The 14,206-nt window shown below is 53.4% G+C and overlaps 2 protein-coding genes across 4 annotated transcripts; one reads left to right on the forward strand and one right to left on the reverse strand.

Moving 5' to 3' along the window:
- On the forward strand, positions 1–4,914 carry RASL12 (RAS like family 12). The gene is made up of 6 exons (XM_076348061.1): positions 1–20; positions 908–1,024; positions 1,126–1,182; positions 2,300–2,373; positions 2,467–2,657; positions 3,503–4,914. The coding sequence occupies exons 2-6, from the start codon at positions 916–918 to the stop codon at positions 3,885–3,887; spliced, it is 816 nt and encodes a 271-aa protein (XP_076204176.1). The 5' UTR covers positions 1–20; positions 908–915; the 3' UTR covers positions 3,888–4,914.
- A 347-nt stretch (positions 4,915–5,261) lies between these two features.
- On the reverse strand, positions 5,262–13,297 carry SLC51B (SLC51 subunit beta). Of its 3 annotated transcripts, XM_076348060.1 has the most exons (7): positions 13,119–13,297; positions 9,568–9,613; positions 9,349–9,449; positions 7,800–8,174; positions 7,357–7,500; positions 6,408–6,498; positions 5,262–5,587 (listed from the first exon to the last, which is right to left on the reverse strand). In XM_076348060.1, the coding sequence occupies exons 3-7, from the start codon at positions 9,386–9,388 to the stop codon at positions 5,380–5,382; spliced, it is 858 nt and encodes a 285-aa protein (XP_076204175.1). In that variant the 5' UTR covers positions 9,389–9,449; positions 9,568–9,613; positions 13,119–13,297; the 3' UTR covers positions 5,262–5,379. The 3 variants fall into 3 exon arrangements, with proteins under 3 accessions (XP_076204175.1, XP_076204174.1, XP_076204173.1); XM_076348059.1 differs by lacking the exon at positions 9,568–9,613; XM_076348058.1 differs by having other exon boundaries at positions 9,349–9,613.
- Positions 13,298–14,206: the final 909 nt, after the last annotated feature.

The raw sequence follows: 14,206 nt of genomic DNA on the forward strand, positions 1-14,206 counted from the left end.
GCTCGGTGCGGGCAGCAGCGGTGAGTACTCCCCGTGCTCCCCTTTCCCCCCTCGGGATCGCGTCTTTTGGGTGGAAAAAGGTTTTTTTTTTATCCCTGCAAAGTCTCTGCCAGCAGCAGGTGTGTGTGCTTAAATGGGCTGGGCAAGCAGTGGACAGGAGGGTGGCTGTGCTGGCAGCATCGCTCCCAGGTGCTGCTCCTGCCTGAGGGAGGTGTAATGAGTGCACCGGCCTCAGCCAGGGGAGTGGGACGGGGTTTTTGCTTGCTGGGGGCTTGACAAAGTGCCGGGGACATGGTGAGGTGGCCGCCAAGCACAGGCATGATGGGTTTCGGGGCCGGAGGTCCCTGCCCGAAGCCCCAGGAGCTTGGGGGGCCGGCGTCTATCCTGCTCCGGGGACCGTCCTCGGGGCGGCCGGGGCAGCATGTCCAGCCCGGCGCCGGCGCGGCAGCTTTCCTTACAAGGAGTTTGGCTGGGGCCCGAGCGGCGGGAGCCGCGCTCGCCTCCGCCTGCCTCATTCATCGGCAGCCCGGCGGCGCAGGGGCCGCTGCTCCCCCAGCCCTGGCCCCGGCCTCGGCCCCCGCGCACCCCGGCGAGCCCCACGTTTCCTCTGGCGGCGGGTTTTAAGGTGGGAGGCTGCGTTTCTCTTCTCTTTCTGGGGTGCGAAGGGTGGGCAGAGGGCTGGGGGGGTTCTCTGTCTTTGCTTGGGTGGGGTGCTGGCCGCCAGCATGGGATGCTGATGCTGGCCGCCCTGGCTCCAGGATGTGCATGGAGGAGAGCGGATCCCCCTCCCCGGTACTGCTGAGCCCCCCTTTCCCCCATGCTGGGGTACCCCATGAGCCAGGCGGTGAGAAGGTCCCCATCCGGCATGGCAGCGGGTGCCCCACGTCCCCCCCACTCTCTCCCACAGGACAGAGGATGTCCTCAATGTTTGGCAAACCCCGAGCCGGCGGCGAGCGGCCGCCCCAGAGCCCCCTCGCTGAATGCAACGTGGCCATCCTGGGGTGCCGAGGGGCCGGCAAGTCAGGTGAGATGGGTGCCCCGCCACCATGGGGATGGCCGGGCATCGGGGCAGTGCTGGTGCCGTGGGGGGACGCCCACCTCACCCGCTTCTTTCACCTCCTGCAGCCTTGACCGTGAAGTTTCTAACCAAGAGGTTCATAAGCGAATATGATCCGAACTTGGGTAAGACGCTTTCTGTGCGGGTGTTTCCCCCTGGTTGTCCCCCATGAGCTCCCACGGAGCATCCTTCCCGTCTCCTGCATTTCCCACGAATATGGCATTTAAGGGGGAAAAAAACCCAACACCCAAAATTACATGAAAAACAACAGAAGGGCTGGATTTGACCCAAACCCGCCTGTAAAAACAGAGGTGAAAGCAGCGCTCTCTCCACGGGCATGTCCCATGGGGGAACATCGGCTCCTTGCATCACCCTGAAGAAGCTGAAAGCTGAATTATTGGGGGTCCTTGGGGAGCAACTTGTGCCTCCTGCTCACTCCTGGGGGTGTCGGGCAGGGGCAGTGAGTGGGGGCCGCAGAGTGGGCGGCCCCGGGGGCTGCACTTTGCAGCAAGTAGTTCTGGGCATTTTTTTTTTTCCACTCGTTTGAGTAATTAATAACTATTTTCCTAGGCCTGACTCCAGGGCGCGGGGAAGAACAATAATGATTTATAGGGGACATTAGGGAGATATGGACCTTGTCCAGGAACCGACTCCAGCCTCTAATAACTCAGCAACTCTTTGGAAAGAAGGATAAATCCTTTCCTCCTTGGATCTTTTTTGGGAATGTAGTTTCATCTTCCCACGTCAAAACCTTTCTGAAACGCATCCATTAGGACTCAGCTGGGAGAAGGCATCTTCCTCCCAGGGGAACGGCTGAGCAGCTTTCCCTGCCTGCCCTCCTTCCAAAAGAAAGGGGTGCTCCTTTTGCCTGATTTATTGGGAAACAGCCCCGGTGTCAAGCCCCGAGCTCGCTTTATCTCACCAGGTCATGGCATTTAGATAAGGGCTGAGTCCCGGGTGCAGTGATGACCGTGCTGGCCTCCTTCCCCTCCCTCCTTCTCCCGTGGGAGCCCATGCTTGCAGCATGCAGGGGGAAATGCAGCGGCTTGCCCAGCAGCATCAATGCCAGTCCCCCAAAATAATGTTGTCTCAGGAAGGAGTGAGGTGGGAGGCATTGGTGGAGGACGTTCTTCACCTGGGGATGAGCTTTTTCCATGGTGCTCCAAGCATCCAAGGCTTTGCTTGGCTTTGGAGAAGACAGCACATCCCAGCCCGTCCTCACAACCACCCTTCTCCTTGCAGAGGACACCTATGCCTCGGAGGAGCTGGTGGACCAGCAGCCCGTGCTGCTGAAGGTGATGGACACCGCTGACCAGGTGAGGCACCAGGGCACTGCTGGTGCCAAACGCCTGGCATGACCCCTCTGGACCACGGCTGGACCACAGCTCAGCTGCTCCTCTCGCCCCCAGGACGGCCCCGGGAACTGCGAGCGCTACCTGCACTGGGCCAGCGCCTTCCTCGTTGTCTACAGCATCGATGATAGGAAGAGCTTCGAGGGCTGCCAGCCCTACCTGGAGGTCCTCGCCCTGCACGTGAAGGGCTGCCAGCGTCGCTGCCCCGTGCTCCTGCTGGGCAACAAGCTGGACATGGAGCAGTACAGGTATCGGGCACAGGGCAAGGCTGTCTTTTCCCGGTGAGGGAGAGCTCGCAGATCACCCCCCATCCCTCCGGCTGGGATGCAAAACCCAAATCTGTTTTTTTTGTGGTTATTTCCACTCCCGTTGGTGTTCGCCACATCCTCCTACATCTCCGAGGTTCCCGCTCTCCTGCCCAGGGGTTGATGTGTTTATTTTGAGCCCGTTGGTATTTTCAGCGGGATGCTTTTCGGCTGCGTGGTAATGCAGCGTCACCGTCCCCAGGCAGGGCTTGAGCCTGCTGCAGCTCCTCGCTCCCCTCTGGATGTGCCCTTTCCCTGGAGCCCTTTCTTGCCCCATCCCCGCTGCCAGGACTGGATGTCCCCGGTGTGTTTTTCTGGCCTTTTGTGTCGCTCTGGGGCTGTGCTGAGTGTTGGTCCCATGGGTCCTTGAGTCACACGCATTGCTGAACCCCCCTGTGCATTGCTGAACCCCCCCATGCTCCCAGCACAGAGGCTTCCCCCTCCTCATGGCAAGGACCTGCCCCGTCTCCTCCCCGCTTCCCAGTGCGCTGTCATCACATCCAGCCCCCTGCGTCCCTGGCACGCATCCCTGGCATGGGAGGTTGCATGATTCCCCAGGAACCCCAGCAGCCCGTTGCTCTGGGATTTCAGGAAAGGCAAAGCTCCTTTGGACTCATGTCCCCTGTTTGTCCCAGGAGGGGGGGATGAGTGGGTGCTGCCCCAGTGCTCACTGGGAAGCAGGCGTGGGATGCAGGGTCCGCTGCTCCCCGCCTGCACCCCTTGCTCCCCTTTTCGGGTGGTTGCAGCGCTCCAAGGGATGCTGCACCCATCCCATCCACTCCCACCAGGCAGGTGCCCGCAGCCGAAGGGATGTCGCTGGCGAGCAGGTTCGGGTGCCTCTTCTACGAGGTGTCAGCGTGCCAGGACTTCGCGAGGGTGCAGCACGTCTTCTACGAAGCCGTGCGGGAGGTGCGGCACCAGGCGGAGCAGAGCCTGCCTGTCCGGCCACTCTTCATCACCGAGGAGCGTCCCTGCCCACCGGTGGCCACGCCGGTCACCCTGCCCACCCGCCATGGCTTGGCCAGCTGCACCTTCAACACCCTCTCCACCGTCAACTACAAGGAGATCCCCTCAGTGGCCCAGGCCAAGCTGGTCACCGTCAAGTCCTCGCGGGCTCAGAGCAAGAGGAAAGCTCCCACGCTCACCTTGCTGAAAGGTTTCAAGATATTTTAGGACGCGTCCCCATGGGCTGCAGAGGGGGTGGCGAGAGACCCCCCTTCCCCCTGGCTCCGCAAGGGCTGAGACCATCCACGACAGACTCATGGGCACCGCAGCAGCTGCTGGCATATGGTGGCCCCGGTCTCCGCGCCGGGGCAAAGCCTGTGGTGACAATTCAGTGAGCAGACGGGGTGCTGAGAGTCTGAAATTGGCTGTGGCATCACTCTGCCTGCCCCCGCCCCGGCTCTCATCCCCCCTGGCCGAGCACTGCCGCGGTGTTTGCACCCTGTCCTGCCATTGGCACCGGGGGCCAGCCTGGCTTTCCGTGCGGATCCGTGCAGTTCCGGGAGCGGCCAGAGCCACGGGCACCACCGGGAGGGCGAGGGCCATCCCCAGGGCCCCCCAGCCAGCTTGGGCACCTGGCACACAGCGACGGGAGCCCAGGAAGGGGGAATTAATCATTAATCAAGCATGGAGGCACCCATCTTGTTCATCTCATGGGTCTCCTGACCGAGCAATAAGTAGGAGGAATTTTTATTTTTTTTAATCCGAACAAGAAAGGTGCAGATATTGTTTCAGTCGGCTGAAGGCCTCAGGTGTCCTGAAACCGACTCCCATGCATCGAAATAAGTCATACCAAAATAGCTGGGTTTTTAATCAACTTTTTACACTATAGTGCTCCTTTTCAAGGGCTTTGCAAGGAGAGATGCTTCACTGACAAGGACACGCTCTGAAAAGCCTTTGTTTAAAAGACCAATGCATTTCCAAAAATGTCTTGAATTATTTCATGGCTTCTACATGTGCCCAGCTAAGGGCGTGAAGTGAATCCTAAAGCAGACCAGGCTCCACCTGTGCCCAAGCCAGGGCCAAGGGCTGTGCGTTCGGCTTCATTTGCTCTATCAGGTTAAATATTCTGCTTCTTCCTGGAGTTGCAGTTACTCTGCAGAGTAAAATATCCACATGTATATTTGTACATATATACATATATATATATATGACCTTAATGATAGAGAGAGAGATTCAATACAGGATTTCGATCAACCACTTTGGAAAGTATTTTAATAAAGATGATTTCTGAAAAGAACAAAAGCGCCTCCGCTTCAGTGTGGCTGTTTTCCTGAAGGGACGTGACGGCGCGTTCCCTGGCTGACCGCAGGAAAAGCCTCCCGCCTCCCGCCTCCCGCCCCGGCTCGGCTCCCACCCGTTTGCGGCAGAGGCAGGCGGCATCTGAGGGAGGGGGTGAAGCTGGCGCGGGAGAGAAGGCTGGAGGCAGCCAAGCGCAGCGGGTAAAGACCAGCCAGCCAGGACCTGAAATGGGGGAGGCACAGGTTTGCCTCGAGTCCAGAGCCGCCTCTGCTGGTGCAGCTCTGCTGCTTTCTTTTTTTACTCTCTTATGTTTCCCCAGGCTAAACTGCATTTTTAAACTTCCATCACTACAAATTGAGACGTTCTGATACATTCTTTAGGGCCTATATGGTTTGACTTCAGCTGCCGTTGTAGGGCATCCTCAGATCTCTGTGTACAGAGACGTGACGGTCCCGTCCTTCCAGTGGACCACCACTTCTCCTGATCTCTGATCCTGGAGCACCGGCTCCTGCTTTCGCAGTTCAGCCGGGCTGTATTCCTCCTGCACAGGCATCAGGGCTTGCTTGGCCTCCAGCTCAGCCTGCTGGGTGGTTTGCACTGCTTCTCTATACACGTGGATCTTCCTTTTCCTGCAGGGAAGGCATAAAAAGGAAATGTGGAGTGAAGCAGCGAGCCCAGCCCCCACCCGGGGGGCAGGCATCTACCCCCAGCGATGGGTACATTCATCTCTTCGCACCTTGGCCCTGGGAGCACATTAGCTGCTTACGGGCAAACCCCGCCAGCTGCACTGTGTCATGGGAGTGGTCTGAAGTGTTTGAGTACACACAGCCACGGGGTTTACACTTGGAGAACACACAGCACGCAGCGCAAAGCGAGGCAGTAACACCCAGCAAGCCATCCTTAAAATGAGAGCATGGCAGACTTGTAACATTAGCTCTTCTCTCATTTTAAGATGAAAGCTCTGACCCAGCTGTAGGTTTTCTTGCTGTAGAAGACAGCAAGTTGCTCCTCAGCTGCAGGGTTGCTGTGCAGCAGTATGGCCCAAGGGAACACTGTGGGAATGTAGACGGGGAAGGGCTGGGGAGTCCTGTTCCAGAGCCCCTATGTGCTCCTGTTCTTACGGGAGAGCACCTCACACCACACATTTAACGTCACTTCCCTCCCAACAGCCCTGTTGCAGACTCTTTACCGGTGAGGATCCAGGGCCTGGAGAAGTGAAGTGGCTCGTTCCAAGTGACACACAAGGAGAACAGGGAGTCAGGCAAGGTTTTACAATGAAGCACAGTTCAAAGGGAGTTTGTCTTTGCTCTTCTCCCCATTGCTCAGGGCTTGTTCCTGCCCTGCGTCTCGGCATGCTGCCCTGCCCTGCCAAACCCACGTCTGTCTGCCTGGGGGGGGGTCTCAGTGCACCACCACACACCAAAAGACCCCCAAATTTTCCTGACTCACCTGTTTCGCACAATGTTAATGGCCAGGAGGAGAAGACCCAAAATCAAGGCCACGACGGAAAGTGCAAGAACGGAGTAATTCCACGTTGACGCTGGGGGAAAGCACGGAGAGGCAGCGTTAGCATGCACAGAGCACTGTGGCCCACAGAGCCCTGCCAAGCGTTTCCTGAGAATACCCAAGCTGACAGTGCCATGGCTTGGCTGCAGGATGAGGGCAGAGGTTCTGGTGTCCATCTCAGCACCCAGAGCAGAGCACCCAGGTCACATTTTTGGGGATAACCTCAGGCAACTCTCCCTCCCTGGGCAGAAGACTTACACAACTGCTTTCTGCTGCTCACAGCCCCCCACCTCGGGTTCTGTATCTCTCACTCTGACCACATGTGCCATGCATGGCTTTTCAACCTTGCCTGAGAGCTGTGAGCGGCTGTGCCCACGGGTGGGAGCAAGGCTGAGAGCTGCAGCATCCCACCCTGAGCACTGCTAGAAGGGCTCCTCCCCTCTGCAGCCTTTCTCGCCACTGCCACACTCAGGCAGGTAGATTTTGCCTTCGAACACTGACTGGGATGTGCAGCACAGATGGCAGCGGATGCTCTGCCCTTGATTTTTGTGGCTTTTAAGTTGATCCTCAGGGCACTGACCTGCTCGTATCGATCTGCTCCCTCCACCCTGCCAAAATCACTGGTCATCCCAGACCTTTGCTCTCTTGGCAGGCTATGCCTGGAAAGAGGCTGAACCCCTCTCTGGGAGGAGACACTATCTCAGTAAAGTCTCATGCCTGTCTTCACCCATGGCCTGCTTCTTCTGCAGGTGAGACTGAGGGTTTATATATCTGGGGTAAATCACCTCCTCGGGTAATTCCCTCGGGCATCTCTGTTAGGCAGGAGGGTTAACAGCCAAGGACTGTGTATCTCTATTTCAACTCTCAACCCAGGAACATCAATGGGACTTACGGTCTTCTCTGCGGAAGAACCAGAGCAGCTCCTCCAGCTCTTCTTGACCTATACCCAGCGCAAGGGTCATGTTGCCTGCTGTGTGGTCATACACGTGTGTGCTGGCAAGGGCTGCAGGGAAGTACCTGTCCTGCTCTGCCGTGGCTGTGGAAGAAAAGAGCAGAAAGATGGAATGGCCGCTCACTGTAATACTTTGGGCCAGAAATGGCCTTCCCCTTGGCTCCAAGGGTTGCCCAGCACATCCCTCCAAGCAGGCAGAACGCAGCCGTGAGGGTACAGCCTTATCTCATACACCGAGAAGTGTAGAGCGTTTCTGGCTCACACTGCAGATCCCATTCTGGTGGGGCACCCAGGGTTGGAAAGACCCCAGGACACTGAATGTGCCTTTCCACATTCCCCAGCAGTGTGTGTGCGGCACTGGTCCCCGGGTGTGCGGCACTTACCTGCTTTCTCCTCGCACACGCTCCTGTCTGCAACATCTTGCCATTGGGCCTTCAGGCCTCCCACGCTATTGAGAGCGACTCCTTTCCTGTTTGCCACCAGGTAGCCCTGGCTGCTGCCCAAAGGAGAGAGCAGAGAATTTGAGCAGTCCCAGCTTGTGTAGCCCGCGCTGCCGCAGAGACTTGTCTGCACTCTGTTGGCCCCCACCATGGAGAGGCAGCTCTGCGTGCCGTGATTCATCAAAGAATCGCCTTGCCAAGACCAGTCCTGGAAATCTGACTCTGGATTACAGTCCTCCAGCAGTAAATCCCCATTCATCGGGCTGGCTTGTAAACACAGCTTGACTTTAGCATTTTTCATCAGAAAAGCTTCAGTGTCTGCAAAGAAACCAGCATATGAGTGTGGCCACTCCCTAAGCACAGGACACATACGCTCACAGAGTGTATAGGGCAGATGGGAATGACACCCAATTCTAGAACTGGGAAATCAGCGTAGGGCAAAAGGCATTCAAGAGGCAAAGTGCCTCCAGTCCAGCTTCTCTCTGCCAGGGCTGTTGGGCTCGTAGCTGAGCTTTCCCTAACCCACGCTTCTCAGCAAACATGGCTCAAGCACGTTCTTTTGGGTGGGTCCTAGGAAGCCCAGCTAGACTTGCCCTTGCGACTAGTGCTGAGCTCTGAAGCTCTATTTGTAGCTGTTCCCCGGAGAAGAGATGACGGTAAGCTCCTCTCCTAGACTTGAGCTCTGCTGGGCCCCTTGGTGTGCTGGCTGGTGCCAGCCCACAGCACCATGCAGCCTGGCCCATGCTTAGCCCCTTCCTGCTGATTCTGGGAGGTGGAAGGCTGCTCTCTTGGTTTGTTCCAAGAGGCAGAGGAAGCTCAGACCTTTGGTGAGCCTCATTGCTGGCTTCTACTTTGCCTCTGGGGACAGACACTGCGATGTCCTGCTCCAGCTGGATGAACTAGGAACTGCCTCCAATGTCTCTGTTTCTGGGGAACCAGAGCGGGGAAGGGTTTGGGGCTCTGGTCTTTCCAGTTGTGCTGTCTAACCTTAAAGTGTCAGTTGGAACATCCCTCTGCACAGTGGAGGAGCAGATAGTCCCAACAGACATTGATATTTGGTTTTAAAAAATCAAATCTCCCTAAGTTAGGTGTCTTCCTAGGTGTCGAAGGATTGCAACAGTGCTGTGACCACAGGCTTAGGGTGCAACTTTCTCCATGGTTGAGTCAGGCTGCTGCTGTTGTATACTGAGGAAAATGGGCCCATGGAGAGGAAGAAACCATATTTCCAGAAAGTTAAGGTTTTTAATGCATGCCTTTGCCATAGTATTATCTGTATGTGTTTGCCCTCAGACAGTGAGATGCTCATAAGGTCATACAACAATGCTGGAAATTTTTGCATGTGTACATCCAACTCCCGTGAACCTGCCCTGCAGACAATGTCTTGTTGTAACCCCTGCTGAGCCTGGTGTGGGTGAGAGCCTGTGAAGAGATGCAGCCTCAGCACGTGTGACCTACTTCACCCACACTATTATCCTCTAAGCCAAGACTCTACCTTGCAGGAGGAAAAATGGGATTATCCAGAAGAACTTCATATTTGTATGTGCAGCTGGGAAGGATCACGCCTTCACCAGTGTTTCTTCAGTGCACAGATGCCTGGGAAAGAGAGAGAGCCGAGAGGTGAGGGATAACCTCGCAGTGTCCTCTGCTAGCTCCCACTGTGCGGTGCCACTGGTTTTATCAGCGGGAGCCCTGAAGTTATACGAGTTATTACTCAGAGGGACTGGATACAGCAGGCCAGTGAGTTTCTCCTCTGGTGTCTACAGATGAAAGGAGACAAAAGCACAAGTAGAAGTGATGATCTTTGAAATGACTCTGCGCTCATGCTGATTCCCCTCCCTGCTCCAGCTCTGTATTCAGAGAGGGGATCTGATGTACCCCTGCAGTTGTGGCATGTTTTCTTCTGTTAATGTGAGTCTGAGCTGCCAGGACAGGGTGCAGACATCCTGGGAGCCATTGAGGTGATAGCAGAGCGGGTCTGGCACGGGGTCTGCTCTCTCGGGTTGGACGCCTTGCCTAGGTGACCCCATGCAGATGCAAGCTCGGCTGCTGACAGCCAGCCCCTCCCCAACTAACCTCACTGCTCCCCTCCTTGCTCGCCTGCCATAATCCTTAGAGAATACATACTTTGTGGACAGTGACTACCTGCTGCCAATCCATGGATGGCAGAATAAGGGTGTGGAGATGAGTAAGTGGAGGGCTTAGCTCCAAGAGGAGGAAAAGCCAGCTTGCCATAGAGGCAAAGGCATCTCCCATCTCTCAGGGAAGCAGAAAGCTCCTCCTTGACCTTTAGTCCCTCATTTGTCAGTGGCATCAATCCAGCTTTTATGGCTGCTTGTCCAACTCAGTTCTTCAGCCTCCTTTGGAGAGACCTGACCTGAGCAGAGGGTTCCCGTCTGTCCACTGTGAGTTAGTTTGAGATGGTTAGGTGGCTCTCCCCAGCCCACTGCTCCACCACTGCTCACTGGCCCCATCTGAACCGTCACCCACCCGCAGGTGAATGACACCACAACACACATGCTTCCCTCAGACATGCTGGCCCCACAGGCCATTAATTATTATATGAAGACTTAGACTTTTACGACTGTGTGAGACTCTCAACTTTTACCTGCCTTTGTAGTGTGGCCTGGCACTGTCTGAAACTGTTCCCTGGAAATCGCTCACGAGCACGTTCCACCATGCCAGGCGTGCCAACAACACTTCTGCTGACTCCTCAGGGAAGCATCTGTCCTATCGGTTATAGACCTAATGATTGCTACTATTCCCCCCCCTTCTCAATGTCTTCACAATTCAAAGTTCACATTTTATAGCCAACCAGGCATGCAGGCTTGCTCCCTGCTGCCAGAAAACCACCTGTTAGCAATTCTTTGAGGACGGGACTCTGAAATACATGGTCCACTTTGACTCTGTATTTCAGAAAATATGGGTAAAGCTGCTCCCTGCAGTTAGGTATGCCAATTACCTTACCGTCCGGGTAAGCTTTAGCTTATTCACATGGATCACTCCTCAGAAAGGAGGAAATAAAGTCCTGGTGCCAATGAAATCAAGTTACAAGTCTGCTACACCCTAATAAGAAGTGCCACTTGAATGTGTTAAATCTTGCTGTGCAAGGCTTCCGTCTAATCATTTGCTCAAACAGGAATATTTGACATGCATGTTGCTGATTTTCTCTTAAGGTGTTTCATAACTTGTGGGCCACCTCCTGGCGTCCACACGAAAGCTGCCAGGCACAGCAGGGATGCTAGAAAGCTGCTAGAAGTACTTCACTACTTCATAAAGTAGTGACTGCCAAATCTCCCCCAGACGTGGGAGGCCGGAACTTCTCAGGTACAATACAGTAGCAGAATGGATATTTATTGTGCGTTAACAGGAAATTTAGGTAAAAGACTTTAAGGGAAACCTCAGGTATTTTAAAGATCTTTTACATCTACATCAAACTGACCAAACTAGTTTGGAAGTTTCATTCATCAAAGCTATAAAACAAAGTGTTCTCAGGCCAGCGGAGAGCCTGAGCAGGATCCAGCACACTGCCTGCACCACCCGTTTCCCCAGTAAGGAAACGGAGTCCCACAATTCGGCTGGACATGCTCTGGAGAGTTTGGCTCTTCCAGCCTGAAAGAGAGATTTTTAAAGTCATCTCCTCCAGCTTCCCCCACACAGCTGCTCTGCCCCGCTGCTCACATCCCAGTGTGGGTGAGCACTGCTCCACCAAACAAGCTGAGAGAGCATGGGTGATGTCTTCACTATTGCTCCCTTGCCCACATGTTTCAGCAGTCACTCTGGCTGCTGTTGGATAGGGATGAGCCCTTAGATCTGGGCCTTTGACAACTCTAAGCTGTGGACTTTGGTCTCCTAGCCCTCTGAAGACACCCAAGACCCTTCTGAGGTTGCTTCCCAGCTTGGGTACAACACAGGGAACTCAAATGAGAGAAAGCTCATGCATTTTAAGCTTGTATGGAAGGAGGTAGAAAGAACAAAGAGGCCAGCACCTCTCAAGGAAACACTTTAATTGTGTTATTTTGAGTTTATATTTACACCTGAACAATTTTGTAACTTTTTTCTTTTTGAAAATGAGATTTTCACACCAAAAGCTGCAAAATTTATATGCTGTGCATACTTCAGGAACAAAGAGTCACTTGCCAATGCTGTCCCAAATCCCCTCGTTCAAAATGAGGATCTGTGGACTTTGGTGGCATCCTATCAAATCTCAAGAAAGTACAGAAAAATGGCAAGTGACTCATTTTTGCTCTACATATTGATCCCAGCACTTAAATGGTAAAATTCTTCCTCATGATGGAAGCCTTTGGAGATATGAGACCCACCACACGCACAAGGCAGAGCTGAGGGATTGGTGCTCTAGAGGTTGGCATAACCCGTTGAGGGGCCTGTCCTGTGCGGGAACACGCGCGTCCCCAGCTGCATGTGGACCCTTTCCAGCCAGGGCACAGCACGCAGTGCTGTGAAACCGCCATGTGCTTTGTATGTTGGTTTTTACCAGGTGTAATACTCGAGGCTGCTTACCAAGCCAGATGTTGCCCTCACTCTGCAAATGAGAAGTCTTGAGATACTTACTCTATTGATATAAGTAAAGATGGGGAAAAAAAGTCTTCTGGAAAGACCATCAAGTACAGCTTCTGTTAAGATGATAATGTCCCTCTGGACACTACTCGCTACACAGTATGGGGCAATGCACTTATAATGTCCCAGTCTTTGTAAAATAGTCTCCTCTTTTCATTCAGACTCTCTCGCTGGTGGTTATCTCATCTTAACTGATTGTGTTAAAATGCGTCAGTTATTCCAAATATATTATAAAAGTGGGATGCCCTGTCTTTGGTATTCATACAGGATATACAATGGCACACCACAGAAATACAAATGGATGGGCTGGTTTATAAAGGTACATTAAGGATCGAGTTCAATTAAAGAACACAAGAAAAATGTTTAGTATTTAAAATACTAAAGTAAGAAGGCAGTCTGTACTATTTTTTAACCTTTGTAAAGTCAAAAGTTAAAGAGCAAATCTGAGTTATATTAAATATTTTCCTTTGACTGCTTTCCAGGCTGTTTATATGCAGGAGTTATCCCAGCCTGCTTCTCACTTGCCATTCAGTCTCTCCTTAAACAAGTCATACAGCCTTTGCTTAAAATTTCCAAGGATCCGAGCTTTCAAACTTAGATAAATAAATAAGCCTTTCTTCACAGATAGCTATAAATTAACCCACCAGCTAGTGCACCAGGAATGTCCGTTAATCTCCGCTAACTCACCAGAAACATGCAGTTCCCAGCAGAGAGGAAGCTACATTTCTCCTTTAAGCCCTGCTGTCTGAAGACGTCTCCTCCGAGCACCCGTCAGCGCCTTACTATGGCAACAAGGTCGCCTTTCCTCCTTGCCTTGGTGTGCTATGAGCTGTGATTCATTCTGCTCCTGAGTCATGTGTGAAGGACAGTCCAACAGGTGAGGTTTGCTCCAGCCCCTGAAAAAAACACACCTCTTTAGTGGGTACATTTACAGCATGGGGTGAACGACCTTTTCCCAAAGAATGAACCATAGGAACTTCCAGCTTATTTGCTCAAGCTATTGGCATAATCAGTATTAAAAGAGCACGCCAAGTAGAATGACACTCAGTAGTAAGTTACCCTGGGGTTAAAATAAACGATAACATTCTCTCTGCCTGGCTTAGTCCGCATTGCATAAAGGAAGCATGTCCTGATAAAGCAGATACTAGCCCTTTTTTTTTAGTGAATGATCTTTCTGAGGCCCTCAGAGCATCTTACAAGAGCGACTGACTTTGCAGGCAAAGCACAAAGCACCCATCAGAGATTTTGCCATCCTTGTTTCACAGGTGCTGGCAACGGAGTTGGCTAAGGCAATAGGCTACTAAGAGGCTTTGCAGCGTCACAAGGCTGATGTGCTGCCTTTTTGTGCCAGCCACATTTGGAAAGGATTCCTCCTCCCTGAACTATCTGATCCATGGCTGGAGCTGCACACTGCAAAGCAAGCTAGATACCTCTCAGTGATGGGCTTGGAGCACACAACTAGCACTGGTTAGCTTAAGCTTAATTGGAGATGGGCATAGTCTCCTTATGTTCATCCTCAGTGTTTTCCAGCTCGAAATGAAGTGTCTTTGGCATTGAAGCTGTGTTCCAATGCAATTAATCCTTTGAATCCCACCTTACATCCATCTCGGAGCTTCCTCTGGCTGCCCCTGTGAATTTCACCCAGCAGACATGCATACTCCCCAAACAGACATGTTTTACTGTTCAGCGTCAGCCTGGCAGCGATCGGATAGGAGCTCTCACTCAGAAACGCATCCTCCAGGAAACAAGAGCTCCTCTCTGCTCGGGGAGGCAGG

This window comes from Aptenodytes patagonicus, chromosome 10 (genome assembly GCF_965638725.1).
Source record: "Aptenodytes patagonicus chromosome 10, bAptPat1.pri.cur, whole genome shotgun sequence".
NCBI lineage: Eukaryota > Metazoa > Chordata > Aves > Sphenisciformes > Spheniscidae > Aptenodytes > Aptenodytes patagonicus.

What these genes read in the sequence shown, in the direction of transcription:
- RASL12 (XM_076348061.1), top strand. Translation starts at nt 916, where the DNA reads ATGTCCTCAATGTTTGGCAAACCCCGAGCCGGCGGCGAGCGGCCGCCC. An exon ending in CCGAGGGGCCGGCAAGTCAG is followed by an intron (nt 1,025 to 1,125) that starts GTGAGATGGGTG and finishes CACCTCCTGCAG; the next exon opens with CCTTGACCGTGAAGTTTCTA. An exon ending in CTGGACATGGAGCAGTACAG is followed by an intron (nt 2,658 to 3,502) that starts GTATCGGGCACA and finishes CACTCCCACCAG; the next exon opens with GCAGGTGCCCGCAGCCGAAG.
- SLC51B (XM_076348059.1), bottom strand. Translation starts at nt 9,388, where the DNA reads ATGAAGTTCTTCTGGATAATCCCATTTTTCCTCCTGCAAG. An exon ending in CCCATTTTTCCTCCTGCAAG is followed by an intron (nt 8,175 to 9,348) that starts GTAGAGTCTTGG and finishes GTTTCTTTGCAG; the next exon opens with ACACTGAAGCTTTTCTGATG. An exon ending in GTTCTTCCGCAGAGAAGACC is followed by an intron (nt 6,499 to 7,356) that starts GTAAGTCCCATT and finishes GCTTTCCCCCAG; the next exon opens with CGTCAACGTGGAATTACTCC.